Below are 22388 nucleotides of genomic sequence, written 5' to 3' on the forward strand. Positions count from 1 at the left end.
CTCAGCTAGCTCGATCGCATAGATAAGCCCGTAATCTTATGTATAAGTTTACGTATGTCAATTGGGAGAAATTTCAGATTCAATTGTGTGGACTGTATACTTTACCTTCTTTCTTGGGTCTTGGAGAGAGAGAGAGAGAGAGAGAGAGAGAGAGAGTTTGGTACTCAACAGCCATGAGTCTATAAATTCCAGAAAACAGCGAATGCCGACATAATTGGGAGAAGCTGAGAAACCGTGGTTTGGTAATTGGAGTACACGTGAAGCACTTGGGTTGCATCTTTTAACTCCAATCCATATTGAACCCATTTCTAATCCACCTAAACGAGTGCAACCCTCTTTTTTATTGGTTGGAATTGTGTGGATCCCACCACAAAGTAATGTTACTTACCATACAATATACTTTTTGGTAAGTTTAACATCATTTTGTGATGGGATCCATACTATTCAACCAATAGAAATGAGGGTAATGTTCACCCTCTTTAGTGGAGGATGAACAAAACTCAACCCATGTAAATATGGGTTGAACCCATATCAACCCATTATACAATATGAACGGATTAGTTTGGGTTAAAAGTAGGCGGATATGGGCAGGTTAAAAACTATGAGTTGAGATTGCCACCTCTACTTTTCCCTTTCTAGTCACTTTTTCCTCTCTCTCTCCTAGAAAAAATTGCAGAATGGAGGAGAACACACCCTTGAAAGGAAAAATCTAGGAAACCCTCGAATCTCGATCACCACCGCCGATGAGCTGGAATTGTACTGGGATCAGAGTCATCAGATCCGTTTACAGTTTACAGGCGAGTAGCTTAGTCTTAGATCCCATTTTTCTTTTGTACAAAGTGGATTTCAACCATAAATACTCAATCTCTCTAAATACTTTTTCTCTCTACAAGGATAACGGATGTGGGGATGGAAATCAGTGTTTGTGGCTGTTTTTTGGAACTCGCTGTGGTTATGAAACATGGGCGAGGCCCTAGGGAAAGGGAAGCATTTTTTTTTAGGAAAGGAAATCATTTTTTTATATAGTGAACTAGTGTTTGTCCGTGCCTACGATGCTACTCATCCCATTGGAATTGAAATTACCCTTTGAATTTTGATAGTGGCTCAAATTGCTGAAAATTAACCTGGTACAAAAAAGTCTGTTATCAAAATCGTATTTTTCAATTTCCAGGGAGATGGTATTAACAAAGTACAAAACCGTATTTTTCAATTTCCAGGGAGATGGTATTAACAAAGTACAAAACCACCAAATACAACCAAAGAACACAAATTCAACTCCAATCTCAGTGAGTGTAAGAAGGATTTTAACAACATTACGGTTGCCAAATCCCATTAAAGACGGAGTTGAAGGAATTTCTAATTAATAGGCATCCAACCACATAATTGTACCTGAAAAATAATCTATGAACAAAATGAAATCATCTATAAAACCCAAAAAAATTAATTTAGCACTAATCAAATATTATCACTCCACAATCAATTGATTGTCGCAAACGTGAGATTTGAATCACATCTAAGAGAACAATTAACTCATCATAGCATTGCTTGAGAGCTATACATATTAAAAGGAGCTCTTTTTTTCCCAATAACTTTAAATATATAAATGCAGAGAACTCCACCCGAACTAAAACCATACTTCCTCTGCATTCGAACGCCCTGCAAGTGAAATACCTCATCGACACGCCACGGCAATCAGTAGGGGTGTTATTCGGTCGGTTCAGTTCGGGGTGGATTTGCCGCACCCCGATCGGGTTCGGGGTACATAGTCCGGAGACCGATCCCGACCGGTATTAATTTCGGTTCGGTTCGGTTTGGTTCGGGGTGGGTTCGGTTCAGTCGGGGCGTTCGGTCCGCCCGAAATGGGCCTTAGTTGGGCCATTCTAAAAACTAACAATAGACTACGGGCTATGTTTGGGCCATTTTTTCACCCATATTTGGGTCATTTTCACATGTTTCTCACCCATATTTGGGCAATTTTCAACCTTAAGTCAATCGCCCATGTTTGGGCCATTTTTTCACCTATATTTGGGCCATTGTACGGTTTGTACCTTCTTTCTTTTTTTTCAAACACCAATTGAAAAAAAAATTAACATACAACAAGTATGCTCAAACAATTACAACTTTCACAAGTACTCTTCCACCTTCTTTTTTTTTTCAATCGATTGGAAATATCTTCTACACTACTATATATAACTTGGAGGAGTTAAAGTAATTTAGAACAGAGAGAGCAATCGATTGGAAAATTTTGCAAAAACGTCCCCATCTTCGCCCAACTCCGCTTTATTCAAAAGGAAAAGAAAAAGCCACGGTTATTTAAGGTGTAGAATTGAGCCAATGTGTGGAACAGCATTCCCAATCCAGGCAGAAGAAATTGGATTGGTAAGTAATATCACCCCTAGGCCCCCTCTTTCAAGTCAAGTCCTAAAAACTATACTTGATCTGACCAATGAGAGTAACAAAGTAAATAAATCAAGCAATGAAATTCCAAAAAAAAAAGTAAGAGTCAAAAGTTAACCGTTCAAAATTTTGTTGGAAGTTAACAATTTAAAACAATAAGAGCCAGAAAATTAAAACAATTTATATAAATATATAAAATATATAGTTCGGTCGGTTCGGTCCTCGGTCGGTTCGGTCTGCATTCGGTTCGGTTCGGTTCGGTCGGTATAGATTTTCAGAAAACCGAGACCGAACCGACCTAGGTTCGGTTCGGTCCACCCCGAACCGAAAAAAAACTCCCCGATCGGTCGGTTTTTTCGATCTTTTTCGGTCCGGTCGGGTTCGTAACAGCCCTAGCAATCAGTAATACCCAACTGTAAATAGACACCTTCATTGATGCACTTGTGATCCTCAAATCAGTGGCCATGCAACTCTAACATTATCTAATACTATTCTATAACCCAGTGATATCAGCAATCTAACATATTTAAACAATGCACATGCATACTTAAGAGTATTCGATTCAGGACTCAATATTCAGAGCAAAACTTTGAGTATATTGAAAATCCAAATCTAAAAGACCTGCTTCAATGAGGAAACTGAAAATTAGAAACTGAGGAATGTCTCGATTGAGCTTTGGGCACTGCAACAAAGATCACAAAATAGAAAGAAATAGAACAAAGTAAAAGAACTTTCAAGATCACTGGCCAAAAACTATACAAAACGCAGTCACGATTTCTCTAGGTAAGTATCTGAATTGCAAATGTCATAAGAATAACAGTGAAATCTACGTAACCCACAAGAAAAACAACTCCAATTTTACCTTTCCATGGGTTGGTTCGTGTACCAAGATCTGAATGGAGGAGACTACACATTGAGGCAACTCCATGTGTTCTACAAAAGTGTTGTATCACCATATATGTACTGCGTCCAAAGAGTAGAGTTTGGAACGTGTACAATTGCCTAACAACACCTACAAAGATAAATGAATGAGGAAAAAATCCTATTATGAAAAAGTATGAAATAGAAAAGGACTGAAGTTCCCTTGTGTAAAGGGGGAGGGGGGGAGTTGTATGCTTGCTTTTTAGCAAATTGACATCTAGTTACCCTACATTAACCAACAATAAGAGATTTAAACTCCAAAACCACTACTTAAGAAGTCCAATGGACCGAAGGGAAAGAGGGATTTATGAAAGGACTTGCCCAATCCAATAATATTTTCAGGTAAATAATTTTTTGGGTAAGAACATCAATCTGTACTTAAGGAGTCCATTGAGACATTTCATCAAACAGACAGTGAGCTATCAATACACTCCAAATTTTACATTTAGACAAACCATAAAGCATCTCAAGTCAAAAAGCCTTTATTAAACAGAAAGTACGTAACAAATGTTTAAACCATTGTCATCAAATCTTTTTAAGGTAATGGGTATTGCAAGAATTAGTACAAACATGGACCACGCTCAAGCCAAATGCACGAAGAACCTAAATGGTATGTTTTTACAACTCATGAATGAAGAACAGATAGGGTACGCACAGAAGTTGAGTAATCAACAAAATCAAACAAATATCAAATTTAGTCTTAGAATTTACTAAGAGAGGAGAAGAATCACCATGAAACAGCTCTTTCAAAGCTCTTATGCAACACCTGCAAAGTAAATAAACTAAAACACTATAGACTCTGCCAGAGGGAAAAAATCGACACATTAAACCTTAAAATGGAAAAATAGCAATAGACCCATTGCCGTCATAGCTGAAAGTAGTACAAATTATGTAAGAAACTGGATATGTGTCTCAACTAAAAGTCGTTGATGCTTAAAAATTGCTATTCCAATGAAAGGCAACCATTTCTTCATACCTCCAAGCCTCCCACTACAAATCAAATCCCTCATAAGGCTGACATAGCTTGAATTCATGCAAGCCACAATGAAAGGAGCATGCCTTCCCTATCAAGAAACAAAAGCTCCCGAAAGCCTTGGTACCAAAGTAGTACCATATGCGTGTGCGGCACAATTACGGAGTATTACTCAAAGCAAAGTGTTAGCATTTAACATCAACCAAAAAATGAGTACATCAACACTTCGCCATTCAACGGTACTTAAAAGAGGACAAATAAAAAGCCTCAGAAGACCATACTTCAGGATAAGATGTTGCTTAAAGATCCCTCTAATAGAGCTAAACGTTTTTGCCAAAGGGAAGAAAACAATGCCAATTTCATGCTTACATTTAGGTAGTAGTTAACGACAAAAGAAGATGTGGCTGATCAAGTAAAATTGAAAAAATGAGAAACACTTACATTGATAACTTCAAGTCATGAAACAAGATTGATGACGTCAAGCCATGAAACAGGAGTAGCCAATTATTAGAGATACAAAATTATTTTCCAAAAGAATTAACAAAAAGGGTATCCCCACAGACATATTCAAATTCCTACACATGCATTTCAACAAACACACCACATGCATATTCAAATTCCACCAAAGAACACACAAAAAGGGTACCCCAATAAGCAACAGACTTCTGAGTGCACAATTTCAGATTCCATCAAAGAACTTATAAAACAACCACAAAAAAACATCCTCTCACTATGGATCACATAAAAATAAAAATAAATAAACCTAAATCAGCCAATTAATCAACACATCTGAAAGACCATTAAGAAAGCCGATAAACCATTCAACTTTTCAAGGAAAATGTCATTCTTGATGCCAATAAACATCTCCAAAAATCACCAAATCAAAATCCCTAAAATCAAATGACTCTTTCTGCAAATGGGTTTACCTCGTTTTTTATAGGGGTGGAGGTAGATATAGGGGTGAGCGTGAGTGGGCCGCGATGAGGACAGCGGCGACAGGGATGGACAACAGAAAAACAGACCCCACTGAAAACGATGGCGCCAGCTGCAGGTGGTGGGTAAACAGGCAATGGATGAGCAACGCCGGAGAGAGATGGGCAGCACTGGGAAAGGGGAAAGGGGAAAGGGAGAAGAGGCGGGAAGGAGATGAGAGCGGGCAGTGATGGACGGTGGCAGATGGCTGCTAGGGTTTGGGGGGTTCGCCTCTCGCCTCTCGCCTCTCTTTTAGATAACCGAGGTTTGAAATTTGAAATAGGTTTGTACAGTGGAGTAAGAAGAGACTGATGTCGTTTGTGTAATAAACTAAGAAAGTATGAACACTTTGTTAAGAGTAGGATTGAAGTGATCTTAGCCATCTGAGCTGTTCTAACAATTTGTCCCCATAGCCTTCTGTTTTATGATAGAGATAGAGATATTTTGTGGGTCTTTGACTCTCTTAGATTAATTTTGGGCTAATTGATTATTTTTTATGTAGTGCATGTTTTTGTGGATTTTGTTTTTGTTTTTGTTATTTTTCGGGTCATTGTGTACAAGTGCAAAATTATATGCGTTGTATATGCTTGACGGCTTGACCCCAGTGCGATCAAATCATGGGTCCGTCATTGATTAGTCAAATTGCAATATTATTAATCCTAAAAAAATTTGACATCTCCAAATTCAAAACAAAGGTTGGAGATTCTCTAATCAATAGTACTCCTTTCGTCCCATTTTCATTGTTCATTTTTGAATTGTGTATCATTTTTTAATTACTTATATCTTTCAATCTATAATATTTTTCATAATTTTGAAAACTTTGTATTATAGAATTAATCGAGATCTATCAAATAAGATCCAAATTGCATATTTTTCAAGATCCACGCTAAAAAAGATTGGCAAAAGACATTAAAAAAAAAACAAAATAATGAACAATGAAAATAGAATGAAATGAGTAATTATAAATAGCAACATCGGGCTTTAATATGGGGCGGGGAAACCCATTCCCCATTTTTACAGGAATGGGCCCCAAAATCATTCTCTATTGAAGATTGGGCGTGATGGGACTGTTTACACATTTGACGGGGTCTAGTATAAAAATAAAGACAAAACGTTGGAGCAACAAAAGAAATGGCTTTTTATTGGCCGATCCAAATTTGGAGCCCCTCTTCCCGCACACTCCACCCCCAAAAGAAAAATGTAACAATAAGGATTGAGATTGAATTTTTTCGAGATTACCCGCGCACAATAGACCCGTCCACTCCATCCTACGTTTTTCTTGTTGTCGAAGCAACTCCTCATGTGCTCGAACCAAATCTGAAAAAACCCACCGGATTCCTCCGCCGCCGTTTGTCTATCCACGTCATATTCTGGCAAGGATAGTCAATCGTCAGACGGTGCAGCCACAGATGTAGAAGAAGCAGAGCACGGAGACCTACGCGACCGACTTGACGTCTCCACAATTGACGAGTTGATGAGGTTGTGAGGGGACCACCTCTGCGAGGAGAACGCTAACAGGTCGTGGGACCAGTTCGGAGGCGTGAGGTACGAGGAGCAAGCCTCGCCGGTCAACGGAAGATCGAGGTCGCCAGCTGCGTCATATTTCAAATCTTTTTTTTTTTCTAGATTCTGTTTCCTTGAATTCTCTGATTGTTGAGCTCGATGGTTGTGAATTTTGCTAGGTTTTTGAAATCTAGTGAAATTCACTAGTTAAAATCTACACCCGGAGAAATTTAGTGAAATTTGAAATCCAGAAAAAATTTGTGAAATTTGAAAACCAGTGAATTTCGCTAATTTTTTTAGTAAAATTTGAGAAGTAGTCAATTTCACTAAGTTTTTGAAGTAGTGAAATTTCACCAGAAAAAATCACCAGCCGGAGTGGTCGCTGAAATTAGTGAAATTTGAGAAGTAGTGAATTTCACTAATTTTTTGAAGTAGTGAAATTTCAGCGGAAAAAATCACTGGCCGGAGTGGTCGCCGGTCAGAAGTGGTTGTGGGGTGGAGGTGAGAGGGGGTGATGAAAATTTTGAAAAGATAATAAAGTGTGAAATTATATTTAGTTAAAAGTAAAAGGGTAATCTTCATATGAGGTTGTCCTTAGAGGTAAATAAAAATTGAGTTCATCTTTAATAGAAATTAAGTGTTGGTTTTCTAGACTCACATGTAATTTTCTGCAAAAGGAAATTATTTTATTACTTTGAATAAAAGAGTGCAATTTTTGATAAATTCTAATCAAAGAATTTATTCAGCTAATTGTTTCCTTCGAGATTGTTTGAGTCAAGGGTCTATTGCTTTTTTCTCAAAATTGAACGAATATATCTTCTTTAGCCTTTTCAGATATAACGATGAACTTAATGGCTTGTTCGTTTTGGTGTTTGGATTTTGAGTGGAGAGAGATAGAGAGAAAGAGAAATGAGAGTAATAATTGAGAGAATTTATTAAAAATCATGCGCACAGAGAGAATTCAAAATTCAAAATCTCAACCGAACAAGTATAGGCTTTGACCTGTATATTACTCAACATTCTCACATCTAACCGATGTGTCCAAAATGCAAGACTGCCAGAGACGGATTCACATGGGGGCACGTGCCCCCACTCGAAATTAAAATATTTTAAAAATATATTTATGTATAAATTGACATAATTATGAAAGTGTGCTAATATATAAACATAAACACTTGTATTTATCCCGAAAATACACATATAAAATTAGTTTTATACCTGAATTTCATCATATGGTGCATTTATACTTTGTTACTTTACGAGTTGTATTATAGATTTGGAGCTATTTTTTCTTGATTCTCTTTATTTTAAACCGTCTGGGAGAAATATTTTAAAATAAAGGCATTAACAAATCTAGCTCGATCATTTTAAAATTTATTGATGTTCATTTAAAACGTACTTTAAATATTTTGTCTAAGATTTTGTACTCATTTTTACCTAATTTAACTTAAAGTACGTGTTATAAACTTATGTAATTAATAATGCATGCTTTAATTTTGTACGATCTCATAATAGTTGATTAGAAAAATGAACTTTCGCCATTATAATTAACAGGTGCCCCCACTAGAAGATATTTCTGAATCCGTCCCTAAAGACCGCCGCATTTTTTTTTACCAGAAAGTAAACTCGATTTATATATAAGCAAAACATAGTACAATAAGAGGGGACACTACCGATCCCAAAATACAGAAACTAACAAAGAAAATAAAATACAACAAACCAAAAAAGACCACATGGAACCACGACGCCAGAGCCGGACCCGTCGAATACACTCGTAAAGAGGCCGAAGTTGAGAGGCCATATATGAACACAGAGCAAGCCCTCCTGGATGACCCGCCGCACCAACTCGAACTCATCCTGCCAAAGACTGAAACAGAAATCGTTGCAGACGCCGTCTTTGTTGCTGATACGCTAATTCCAAGGAAATCAGATCTAGAACCCCAGACGTTTGGGATGAACGAGAAGTCAAAAAACTGGCACCAAAAGGAAAAATGCCTTAACCCATATCTAATTATGCGTGAGTTCTCTGAAATTGTTTCAATTCACACTCATGAGCTACTTTTGGGAAACTCCCCCTCAACATTTACCTAAGGAAAAATTGAAGAACACTCAAGTGTTGTTCTTTAATTTTAGCTTTTTTGGTTTTGATGTTACTCAAAATAATTTTGCATTTTTTATTTTGCGTCAAACTTTTGTAATTTATTAATTCGTCTCGACGAGATGAATCGAAAAAGTAAAAAAATTATGACTTTTACTCAATTTTTTTGGAAATATCATAGAAAAGGCTCAAAAAGTCCAAATTTTTGGACTTCTTTTTTTGGATATTTTAAAAATATTTTGGTTAAATTTTACTTTCCATTTCCTCTCGTTAAGACGAATCAATAATCCATAAAAATTAGACGCAAAACTAACAAATACAAAAAAAAATTGAAGAACAAAATAAGAAAAAGCTAAAAAAAAAAAAAAAACTAAGGACGCACATAAAATATAAGTAAAAGGCGAAAAGTGTAGCCAAAGGTAGCTCATGAGTCATTTCTCTGATATGTAGGGATCTATGATGATGCTATAGTGTTTCCGGTCATTTTGAGAACACTATAATTTTTAGCATAACTTCATCATTATGAGCATAACTAAAATTCATTACAAGCATAACAGAACCCAAATAAGGCATAATCAAGGAATATCCAAAAAATCAACAAGGAATAACCAAACCCACCTAAGGCATAACCGAACCCAACCAATGCATAACAAACATGTTATGCCTTGTCATGGTTCTGTTATGCTTCTAATGGGTTTTGGTTATACTTATAATGATTTTATTATGCCAAAAATTACGGTGTCTCCAAAATGACCGAGGACACCAAAGTCATTCCCAAGGATCTATTGCCTTTTTTGCTTAAACAGATTTTGAGCTCGCAAGTGATTTGCATTAAACGGAAGCACTTCGGTGTCTCCTTCCGTTTTGGAAATACCGTAAAAAATGGCATGACAAAACCAGTTGAAGCATAACTAAAACCATTAAATATATAACTAAGGCATAACAAAAAAAACTTGGTACCCGTAGAACCGGTCATTGGTGGGAAAAAAACACCTTTAGCCTGCCCCTTTAACCACCGCTAACATTTTTATCCTCTACATTTCATCTGTACAACTCGTTAATCTCCATCATCTCCGTCTCCCATGTTCATTTCTTCCCATTTAACTACGTTCATCTCCATCTTCCATCCACGTTCATGGAGGTTTAGTGAGAGAAACCATAGAGAGAGAAAAGTGGGTTTCCCACCTACACCACCCCAAACTCTGAATTTAACAATAAAGTCATTAACAAAACTAATTCGATCATTCCAAAACTTATCGATGTTCATATAAAACACTTTAAAAAATTTGCTTGAGATTTTATGCTCATTTTTACCTAATTTAACTTAAAGTATACATTATAAACTTTTGTAGTTAGTACTGCATGCTTTAATTTTATACGATTTTACTAGTTGAACTTTTGTTATTATGATTAACAAAGTGTCCCCACTAAATTATATTTCTGGATCCGTCCTTGAACTGAAATACTTAAAAAAGCAGAACTAGTACTCCTTTTGATATTTGTAACCGAAGCAGAACTCGTACACCTTTTGATCTTTTTAACCGAGATTTAGAGGCGGCAATGGATTTCAGCAATTTCTTCCATTTACCGTGAAGATTTCACCCAAATCTGGAAGAGAAGAAGAAAGAGATGCCGACGGCCGAAGATAGTTGATTGCATACAGGGGAAATCCTCCCAAACCTATAGCGCATCTTTTAAGATGCGTCGTACCATTTTTTTTTAAAACGCATTTTCAATATGCATTACTCGCTTGCGTGGATTTTGTTGCCACGCAAGCTCTGTAAAACACATTTTGTGAATGTGCGATTGACATCACTCATTTTGGTAATGCGCGATGGACTATTTTTACAAAACGTTTCAAAAAGTGAACATTCCTCTAATTCGTTTGTCCAATTTCGACAGATCGACGAAAAACATAAGGGCTTTTCTGCCGTCTAGGTTTGGACTCAGGTGCAGTTTAAATGATCGCAAATGTTAGTTAGCATTTTCAATGGACTTGGGAGGCTGCTGTCCCTGAGTAGTCGTGCCTTCATGTGGTAGCATTTTGAAGTTAAACGATGGACGTTGCTCATGTCTTTTAAGTCCTTGTTTGTTGGTCTTGTACGTCACAATAGTTATTCATGGCAAACAAGGTGCCTCTCCCTAAATTTAATGCTGGGAAACACTTCGGTGTCTCCTTCCCTTTTGGAGACACCGCAACTCCAATTCAACGGTTGAGATTTAGCCACGCATGCAATTTTGACCAAAATTGACCGGTCAAACTTGTAATCCCAACAGGTCAACAAATTAGGTATAACAAAACCACTAAATGGCATAACAAGAAATCCAAAAAGGCATAACACGTAAATTTTATGGCGTAACATATGTATAACATTTCTTGAGCGGGTATAACATTAACCCAAAGTAGGCATAACTAAACCATTAAATGGCATAACTGTTAAGTCATAACAATATGGGCATAACGGAAACCATTTTAAAGAATAACAAAAAACCAATGATGGCCATAACCAAACCAGAAAATGCATAACTAAAAGCAAAAGCAAAAGAAGTATAACACTACCACATAAGAGCATAATAAGAACCTCTAAAAGGTATAACAATAATCTCTAGAACCATGACAATACCCCACCTGTCTTTTTTTCATTTCTTTTTTTATTTGAAAATGTTTAACCGTGGTTAAGTAGAAAAAATAGGGAAATTTTTTAAAATGTTTAAACATGTTTTGTGATTATGGTCAACAGTAAAATGTAACGGACCTCAGTAAATTATTTATTTTAATAATCAAGGTCGTTGATCTGGTTGTAATCAAGGTCGTTGATCTGGTTGTTATTGTTGATTTAGTTATTTTTGAAAATTTTAGGCTCCATCCAGTTTATTCCAATTTATGAAACTCTTTGATTGGTACAAAAATTCAACATAAGAATGATAACTTATGTCCAATAAAGTTTGTAACGATAAGCAATTTACTTCATTTTTGGCAGGAATGATCTAATCTCTCTTACGCAAAAAATAGACGATTCTGATTTTGAAAAAATAGATAAAGCGGTCATCGAGTAGTGAACTATGGCCTTGTTTGGATGGGGTATTGCAAATGGGTGTTGTGGTATACCCCCTTTTAACACCTGGCCCCTACCGTAATACCCCGTTTGGGAATCAAAAGGGAAGGGGGTATTCCCTTCAGCCGGCGTTCCACTGCACCACCTAATACCGCCTGAGGGGGTGTTGGCGATGGGCTCCCTTCGACCAGTCGCTGCGTAATCCCCCCAAATCTCCCTCTTTTTCGGACGAATCTACCCCTCCTAATCCCCCTTTCCCACCCCGAGGTACCCATTTTCCTGTCACAATTCTTCGCCGCACTTGTTCTTCGAAGAGACGAGGGTTTGTGGCGATTTGGGTGCTTTTCGATCTGAGTTCGATTCTTCGCCGCATAGTGAGGTATGGGTTTAATTTGTTTGTAGTTTTTCTGTTCCTACTCTTCTCGCAGTCTCTTTGTTGGTATTTCGATTCAGTCAGGTTTATGTTCGATTTTATGCATTTGGGTTTCTACTGGTATAATGGGATGCATGGGTTTTGGATTTTGTTCAGGTTTTGTAGGTTGAAGGTTAGGTTTGATTTTGGGCGGTAGGGTTTCGACTGGTTGGATGCATGAGTTTTGGATTTGTTTCAGATTTTGTAGGTTGAAGATTATGAAACCCAAACCTGAGATCTTGTTTTTTTGGTTACTTTTACACAGAAAAAAAAACTACATTGCCTCCTTTTTATCACGCAAGACTGTATACAAACAGTCTCTCATGTGCTGGTATTTCCCATTTTCAAATTGGCCAGTTAGTTGTTTGTGTGCATTTGGGCACTGAGCTGCATGCAAAATCAAATGACAATTTTGTGCGAATGGGGCCCAGTTTGTCAAGAATTTTCTTGTTTCCACTTGTAGCATTGCTTGTGATCATTTTCTATGAAGACAAAGCAAAGGATAAATTAATACAGCCTTTCCTCTAGTACAAATTATTTTCGGGTAACTGACAGGTCATGGTATATGTACCAGTGGTAAGTTTGCCCCCTCTCGCACAGGCCTATTTAGCCTGTGGTATCAAATTCACGTTACAGGCTTATAGTTACAGCCAATGGAAACATAGTCTTTCAATAGTTTTTTGTTTTCGGGTTTTGTTTGTATTGACTTGTATAGGTTGCCTCCTTTTCGCGTGCATTTTTTTAAGTAACCTAGCTTTATTGGTTTGTTAGAAATGAAAATCTTAACCATCAGAATTCTACCAAGTCGATTTTCTAATTATTCTATATAGAATCTCAATTTGCCGTATAAATACATAAACACCACGACGAGTTGAGGATAGTGTCCACTGTACACTGGGTATTGGGTTGAGACTTGGACCTTGATATATTTGTCTTCACAAAGTCACGTTTTTTCATTTTTCTTTCTTGTTCTCCAGTGTTTAAAGTTGTGTTTGTCATATTGAGCCCATGATGGCATTTGCCAAGGGCAAGTGTTTTTGCTATTCTATTTGGTGTTTGGACCATGATGGCATTTGCCAAGGGCAAGTGTTTTTGTACCTCTTATTTGCTAGTACTCGTACAGGTAGGCTATATTTGATTGATAAGATTAGTTAGCCGAGTATTTACAACCCCTGAAACAGTTTATGGGCTGGATCACCATTTTTCCTGAACTTTTAAGAATATCCCACTTCGTAGGAGTAATTCAAAAACCAAATTAAGGTAACCCTACAAGAAATCAAAACCCATTTTCCTTTGTCAAGAACTGACTCCAAGCTTAAATTTTTGCTTAAAGTGTTCCTGATAACTTAGGCTTTCAGATTGGGTAAGCCCTAGTGAACCCTTTTATATATGCTTAAATTGAAATGAAAGGTTTATAGGTTTTCATAGCTTACTACATTCAAATAAATAAATTTTCCGTATACCTTGGTTTCTTTATAATCTTTTAAGTTACCAGGAGACTTCCTTTACAATAATTATTAGGTTAGGTGAATACTAGCTTTCATTCATCAATATATATATTGTGGTACTTATCCAAGAAATGATACAAGTTATGTAGCTTCATTCATGAATAAATATTTTGCTACTTATCAAGCAAGTGGTACAAGTAATCTATAAAAGTTCGATAGGCATTATCTGCTTTTGTATTAGTGGAAGCCTAATGCTACCACCATTTTGATTATCTACTGATGCTTGGCTGCTTTCATGTGATATGTTGTACACTTTCGTGGTATGAGTATTTACTATTTAGTTAAATCTATGATTTCGAAATAGTGTCACCTATTGATGCCTCAAACATAACTTCACATCAGTCAGAAACATCTCCATTGTTTATGTTGTGACCCTTATTTATGAGCCACTATTTAGTATCTTGCACTTTACTTGGGTTGATCATTATTATTTAGGATCCGAAGATTAGGTTTTCATAAAAAACCTCTAAACCTTGTAAGTGGTTTTTAGGATGCCAAGATTAAACAGAAAACAAAAAAGGAGAAGAGAAGAGCAAGAGGGGTTCATGGCATTACATGCCATTATTAACGCTGTGATTGGTGTTTTTCGTCTCTACTTGTTCATCACGTCCACATTTCGCCGTCCGGAGCCTCGTCCGGAATTGTCACCGAATCCGGACTTTTACCAGTCGCACATAAACAATATCAATAGGCTTGTACGGGGTAATGACGTGGACTGCCACGAGCAATTGAGGGTGAATAGGCATACTTTTTTAAGACTTTGTTGTTTAGTCCGAGGTGTTGGGTTACGGGACTCACGAAACGTATGTCTTGAGGAGAGGGTAGCAATATTTTTGTTCATCCTCTCTCACCATACGAAGCAGAGGCGTACAAAATTTGATTTCTATAGATCTACTGAGACAATAAGTAGGCATTTCAATGCTGTACTCCAAGCTGTCTTGCGCCTTCACCGAATGCTCCTAGTGACGCCCGAGCCTGTACCTGCTAACTACCATGACACTAGGTGGAATTGGTTTCAGGTATATTCGTGTTCAATTGTTCCTATTTCTTACATTCTAAAGCTTTCCTCTAGTTGGCCATATTCACTTACGTTTTAATAATCTTGTCCACATTTGTCAGAATTGTCTTGGGGCATTGGATGGGACGTACGTCCCAGTAAATCCCCGGGCCATTGACAGGGCACGATATAGGTCAAGGAAGGGTGAAATTGCTATAAATGTCTTAGGTGTTTGTACTCGGGACTTAAAATTTGTCTATGTATTGTCTGGTTGGGAAGGATCGGCCACTGACTCTAGAATCCTTGGGAACGCCATGGAAAGACCCCACGGTCTCAGAGTCTCCCATGGTATGTTCCATATCCTAAAGTAATGTTTCCTTTCAGTGCATTACAATTATCCACCCATCAATGTGTTGTCTTCCATTGGATACATGACATTATTACCTTGTTGATGCTGGCTACACCAATGGGAATGGTTTTTTAGCCCCATACCATGGCCAACAATATCACATTAACATTTGGAGGCAAGGTCATATGCCAATAAGCAAAGAGGAGTACTTCAACATGAAACACTCCGCCGCTAGGAATGTCATTGAGAGAAGCTTTGGGGTTCTCAAGATGCGGTTTGCAATTTTGAGATCTCCCTCTTATTACCCGATAAGGACTCAATGTCGTATCGTGTCGGCATGTTGTCTTCTTCATAATCTAATTAAGAGAGAAATGCCTATTGATCCAATTGAACACAAGTACACAGCGTGGGAACAAGCACATATCAACGATGTCCCTGTTGATGATCACATTGGTGTTGTAGAGAGTTCCAATGAGTGGAGCGCAGGGAGGGATGCTCTTGCGGCAACCATGTATAACCAATGGTTAGCCAATGGTGGGGGACAATTGGAGGGCATCCTTCCTTGATTGTATTTGATTTTGTTGTGTTTGACGTTGTGTTTGACATTTTAATTGTACTATTTGTAATTTATTCGTAACTTTTGTCGTTGAACAACTTGTAATGTACTATTAATTTTCATGCTCTATTCATAACTTTTGTTTAAGGTCCTACTTTTACAATACTTGCACATATTTAAATGCATGTGCAGTAATGGCCACTAATGAAGTCGAAGTAGTGGACGTGGAAAGGCCGTCCAAGCAAACACGTAGGAGTTGGAGGAAAGTTGAGGAGGCTGCACTAATGAAGTGCATGTTGAATGAAGAAGGGGATAGGTGGAAGTCCGAAAATGGCTTCCGAACGGGTTACTTCACCCACTTGCAAAAGGAGTTACAAAAAGTGCTCCCGGGGTGCACCCTTCAGGCAAACCCCCACATTGACTTCAAGGTCAAGCATTGGAAAACCATATGGGCTAGATTAGTTGACGTTATAGGCCTAAGTGGTTTTGGGTGGGATGATGTCAACAATCGCATTGACGTGGAGCAACCCGTTTGGGATGCATACGAAAAGGTAACTCCCAATTTTCACTTCCAATGCTTTAATTGAATATTAAGGCATGAGAATGCCTTACTAAAAGTGCCAATATTTGTGTAGGCCTATCCAAATAAGGCCAAAGGTTTATACGGGAAGTCTTTCCCGTACTTTGAGGATTGGCAAAGATTATTTGGCAAGGATAGGGCTACGGGGGTGGGTGCGGAAGATTATGACGAAATGGCGCGCCCGGAAGTTGCCAACGAAAATGCGGAGCCACGCAACTCCAATGACTTCTATGAAGCTCTATTCACTGACTACGACGTGCATCTTCCCAACACTCCCACAACTCCCGTAACTCCCACAACTCCCACAACTCCTCAAGCATTCACACCTCATACATCACTCCCCACGTCCACTCCCCGTGGCTCAATGCCGGCGGCCAATGCTGGAGCCCGAAAGGGGAGGAAGAGGACAAGAATGGGTGAAGAGGAGTTGTCCATATATGCGAGCATGGACAATTTCTTGAAATCAACCAATGGGCATGTGGAGAAATTGGCCAATTCCTTCGGCTATGAGAAAGAGCTATCCGCACGACGCACGATGGTCAAAGAGGAGTTGTCAAAGCTTGATATCACGTTGGCGGAGAAGTTCAAGCTAAGTGCCATAATCGTTCAATCCGAAGAGAGGGTTGACGACTTCTATGGCACGAAGCCCGAAGAGAGGCAAGCTTTGGTGGAGGCCATCCTCGCCGGTGAGGTGTATGGTCCAATCTAGTGGCAATAGTAGTGCCCTTTTGAAGTGGCTTAAGTACCATTATAAGCAAGATTGGTACTTGACCCACTTTTTTTGAAGTGGCTGCACGTTATCGTCGTACAAATTAGGCCATTTGTTAAATTGTAATGGCTACGAAGAATAGAAATTCGTAGGTGGTAAACTAAGAACAATGTATGATGCACTAATTTGTATCCTATCTGGTGATGTACTCGAATGTTGTTGTCGTATGTATGTTATGTCATATTATGGTAATGTGGGTCTGTTATTATTAAGATTGTTTTCTAATTGATAATATCTTTGCATGACAGGGTTTCGTTGATTGTGTACTACAAATAGGGCGATGATGAATAGATTAAAAATGGTAAAAATGGTAGTTACCTTGGCGGGGTAACCTTAGTTGCAGCCATGAGTAACATCCAATAGTTTTCCATTAATTGCTTGAGCCCACATCGATTACATAAATGCTGGCTATGTTGGTGGCTATGATGATATTTTTTTGAGCCTAATGTTTCAATCACTTAACTGTACTTGCACTCTATTCATGAGCATTAATGGTGGCAATGATGAAATTTTTCTGAGCCAATGGCATCCATTCACACTTCTGGATACTTGGGGCCTGTTTGGATGGGGTATTGTGAAGGGGGATTGTGTGTGTGTGTTTGTGTAGCAGTTGTGTTCTGAATGGTTTCTGCAGTTGTGTTCTCTTCTGATTCTGCAGTTTTGATCTGTTCTGGTTCTACAGTTTCTTATGTTCTGGTTCTGCAGTTTTGGAGGGGGTGTAGTGTGTGTGCGTAGCAGCTGCAGAGAGAGAGAGTGTGTGTGTGTGTGTGTCCAGTTTTCTGCTCTATTCAGTTTTTAACATGCTGTTTCTGCTATGTTCAGTTTGCAGTTCTGAATTCCAATGGTTCTAAATGGTTCTTAATAGGGCAATGATGAAAAAATGACAAAGTAAATGAAGGTAGTGCATTGGCGGGGCAACTCATGGTTGCAGCCATGCGTACCCTCGTGCGTTTCTTAGTAATTTCCTGAGCCCGCTATGATTTTTGCTCTGTCCAGTTGGGGAGTTGAATGGTTTCAGTTGTGTTTTGTTCTGGTTATGCAGTTGTGTTCTGTTCTGGTATTCTACTTTTAATCTGTTCTGGTTCTGCAGTTTTGTTATGTTCTGGTTGTGCAATTTTGGAGGGGGTGTAATGTGTGTGTAGCAGGTGCAGATAGTGTGTGTAGCAGGCTCAGTTTCTATACTTTGTTTTATTCAGTTTCAGCATTCTGGTTATGCAGTTGTGTAGCAGCTGCAGAGGTGAACTCTGTGTGTGTGTGTGTGTGTGTGTAAGGTGCAGTTTTTGTGTGTGTGTGAGGTCCAGTTTTGGTCTGTGTGTGAGAGAGGTTCAGTTCAGTTTGTGCAGCAGGTTCAGTTGTGTTGTGTGTGTTTGAGGTTCAGTCTGTTTGCTGTGTGTGTGTCGAAGTATGTTTTGGCATGGCTATGAGGAATTAGAAGGGGGCTAGCACAAACGAGCTGTGTCCAAACTGCAATTTTTTTGGGTTATCGCTGTGTCCAAACTACAGTTTTTCTGTGCTGTTCTTCTTGCCTGTGAAGGAAGTGCCTTGGCGGGGCAACTTTTGGTTGCAGCCATGCGTACCCTCGTGCGTTTCGTACTAATTTTCTGGGCCCACTACAATTTCTGATTTGTCCACTTGAGGAGTTGAATGGTTTCGACAGTTGACATTTATATATGTTCTGTTCTGATTTTTAAGTTTTGTTCTGATATGGTTCTGCAGTTTTGTTAAGTTCTGGTTTTGCAGTTTTGGAGGGGGTGTAGTGTGTGTGTGTAGCAGGTGCATAGAGTGTGTGTGTGTGTGTCCAGTTTTCTGCTCTGTCCAACTTTAAACAAGTTGTATCTGCTATGTCGAATTTGCTGTTCTATATTCTAAGTGGTTCTTAATAAGGCAATGATGAAAAAATGACAATGTAAATGAACGTAGTGCCTTGGCGGGGCAACTTTTGGTTGCAGCCATGCGTACCCTCGTGCGTTTCGTACTACTTTCCTGAGCTCACTATATGATGCTTGGAGAGGGATGCTGTGTGCACTTTTCTGGGTTACAGATGTGCAGGTGTATGGTTCATGTGCAGTTTTGTGGACAGTGGGTGTGTGTGTGTGTCATGGAAACATGCCACAAAGCAGTTTTGGTGGCTGGTTTCTGCTCTTTTCTGCTGACTGTTTTCCTGGCATACTATAGTTCAGTTCTTTTACTATTTTTGGACAGTGCAATTTTTGGACAGTTGGTAAAAAACTGCTCCATATGGACTGTTTTGAGGGTTTTTTAACTGCTGCTGCTATTTTGTTATCGAATTCTCGGATATATGACGTGCAGTTTTTTCCTGTTTTATGGGCTGTTTCCTTACATAATATAGTGCAGTTTTTTTGACTGATTTGTGGCATGTTGGTTATGTGTTAGCTCAGCTATTTTTTCAGATACTTACTAGTGTCTATGATGAAAATTTTCTGAGACAAATGGCATTTGTTGCCTGTGGTGTGTGCAGTTAACTGTGTTCAGTACTATTATTCTCGGATATTGTGAAGGGGAATTGTATGAGTTGTTTGCAGTTTTGGACTGTTTTGAGGCTGTTATGGGCTATTTTTTGTTATATTAAGCCAGGATGATATGAAAGAGACATTTGACCATGCTATGTAGCGTGTGTGTGTGTGTGAGGTTGTGTTCAAGTAATGCACTATGTTCTCTGCTCTGTCAAGTTTTCACCATGTTTCTATTCTGAGGTGTCCAGTTTTGACCATGCTGTTACTCTGTGAGGTGCAGTTCAACCATGTGTGTCTGCATAGGGCAATGATGAAAAAATTAGAATGTAAATGAAGGTAGTGCCTTGGCGGGGCGACTTTTGGTTGCAGCCATGCGTACCCTCGTGCGTTTCGTACTACTTTTTTGAGCCCACTGTGATGGTTGGACAGGGATGGTGTCTGCACTGTTCTGGGTTAGGGGTGGCTGGGGGGATGTGCAGGTGTGTGGGTTGTGCAGTTTTGTGGACCATGTGTGTGTGTGTGTGTGTCCAAGCTGTTTTGGTGCCTGTTTTCTGCAGTATTGTTTAACATTTAAATATCGTAATTGTTGTATCCAATTAGATATTCGATGGGAAGTGAAGATAAAGATAAGTTTTGGGTGGTTTTCGTTGGTCGTAAACCGGGAATATATACAAGTTGGGCGGCCGCGGAATTGCAAGTTAATGGATACGCAGGGAACTTGAAGAAAAAGTACAACACATTAGACGAAGCAGAAGAAGCATTGTTAGCATTTCATGAGGAAAGATACCGGCTCATTCAAGACATGCAATTGGCTCAAACTCAACCTCAATCAAGCGACGGTGCTTCGACATCCACGGGTGCTTTGGAAGTTCAACATCAAACTAGTCTAACAACATACTTTGTTGTAACTTTTTTATTAGGTTTCGCATGTTGTATTTTATTGGCACATCTGTTTTCTGGTTCGGAATGAAGTTGTAAGTTCTATTTCACAAATTCGGACGAATTAGGTTGGTCAAGACTGTATAAGTTGTAAGAATTTCGTAAGTTCTACGTTTTATTTCATAAATCACGTGGATATATATTGGTTCGATTATTCGGTTCAAAAGTAATGTATGGCTATGATGAAATATTCGCTGATTCGAAAATTCACTTCACTTCAAAAATGATGCAATACAGATGAACAAAAATGCAGTCACACACACATACTTCAAACAAATTAGGAAGCCATGAAAAGGCAGGTCCATTTATTTGACAACTACAAATTTATTCTTCGAACACATGCCTTCAACTTTGACCATCTAGTTTTCCCGACGACTGAAAATATGGCCCAATCGATTGAATTTGGGAATTTGCCTGTCCCGATAAAGTCTCACTTGTGGCCGATCCTACATAAAGTAAGGAAAAACATTTAAGAAAATTTAGTAAACAAGACTTCCTATAAAATTTCAATTTATTGAACAAGCCTTTATATAATATTTACTTACTCGGATTAATTCCTCCCAAACTCCATATTCGGCCACAACTTTGTTTTCATTTGAATCCCACCCAAATCCAGGACGGTGAAGTATTTCGGTTACGTAGAAAAAATCCCGTTTCCAATACTTCGTCTTCCCCAGGATATGATTTGGTTCGATACCTGCTTCAGGAAAAGTAGCTTGCATTTGATTTTGAAGATATTCCAAGTATGCGGGTTCACCGGGCTTGCCATTCCACATTCCTTGATCTACAAGGGTCGTAAGCTTGGAAAGTAACGTTTCTTCCTCCACCTCGGTCCAAATTCGCTGTGCCATCAATATGATTGACCAATGAAAGGAAAAACTTTTTTCCTCAATCAATATGAGATGTGAAATGAGAAGAAGAGACATTGGAACAATTTATAAGGAAAAAATTTACCAACCTAATTAGTTAGGCACATTTTCACCAAAAAAATATGTTGGTCACATGGGATTTCACCTAACAAAATTGTTGGACTCCAACTACCAAACAATGTATTTTTCCAAAAACAAAAAAAAAACAAAAACATAACCAGAATTTAAAAAAAAAACCGAATTTTATAAAATTATAACTGACTTTTTTATTTTCTAATATTATTAAATATGTACATTTCTTAGTCAAATTAAATATTACAGCTTCAAGTGTGAAATATTAATTATATTGTAAATTATATATATAACATAATACATAATTAAGTTTCGGACTGCACAAGGGCAAAAGGGTCTTTTGACAGCTTTTTACATCATCCACCATTCCTTATACCCCCTATTAATCCTCCATCCAAACAAAGTATTACTTAATCCCCCTTCTCTAATACCTCATCCAAACAACTTACTCTTTAATACCCCCTCCATAAACATCACATCAATGTGGGTCATCCCTTACTATCCAATACCCCCTACTATCCAATCCCCCCTTATTACACAACACCTCCAAACCTAATCCCGCATCCAAACGAGCCCTATAGGACTTTAATACCTACGTAAGCATCGAATGTGTTCCGATCATGTGATTGCCAACATCCTATTATCACTAAAGTTGGCGACAAATATAGAATCGATAAGATGTGCAATCTTAACGGTTTAGATCGGTCATCAGAAAAAATTATTGAACAACTTCCTTTAAAATCTATACGTTGAACCTTATTGTTTATAAACTAAGGTCTTGTGTTTTTCTGTAATGTACAATACTCATACGATCGCAACACAATCACGACGATGGATATGTCCATTTCATTTTGCTTGGTGTTTTAATTGTTCTCGTAAATTTTTTGGTCTACCGAGTTTAGAAGGCCCTTTTATTGGGACGTAGATTCATTATTAGAATGAC

The 22388-nt window shown here is 38.3% G+C and overlaps 1 protein-coding gene across 1 annotated transcript; it reads left to right on the forward strand.

Moving 5' to 3' along the window:
- The first annotated feature begins 14245 nt into the window (after window positions 1-14245).
- Window positions 14246-15208, forward strand: LOC131327764 (uncharacterized). Its single transcript, XM_058360898.1, has 2 exons — window positions 14246-14859; window positions 14960-15208. The coding sequence occupies exons 1-2, from the start codon at window positions 14332-14334 to the stop codon at window positions 15206-15208; spliced, it is 777 nt and encodes a 258-aa protein (XP_058216881.1). The 5' UTR covers window positions 14246-14331.
- Window positions 15209-22388: the final 7180 nt, after the last annotated feature.

This window comes from Rhododendron vialii, chromosome 5a (genome assembly GCF_030253575.1).
Source record: "Rhododendron vialii isolate Sample 1 chromosome 5a, ASM3025357v1".
Classification (NCBI taxonomy): domain Eukaryota; kingdom Viridiplantae; phylum Streptophyta; class Magnoliopsida; order Ericales; family Ericaceae; genus Rhododendron; species Rhododendron vialii.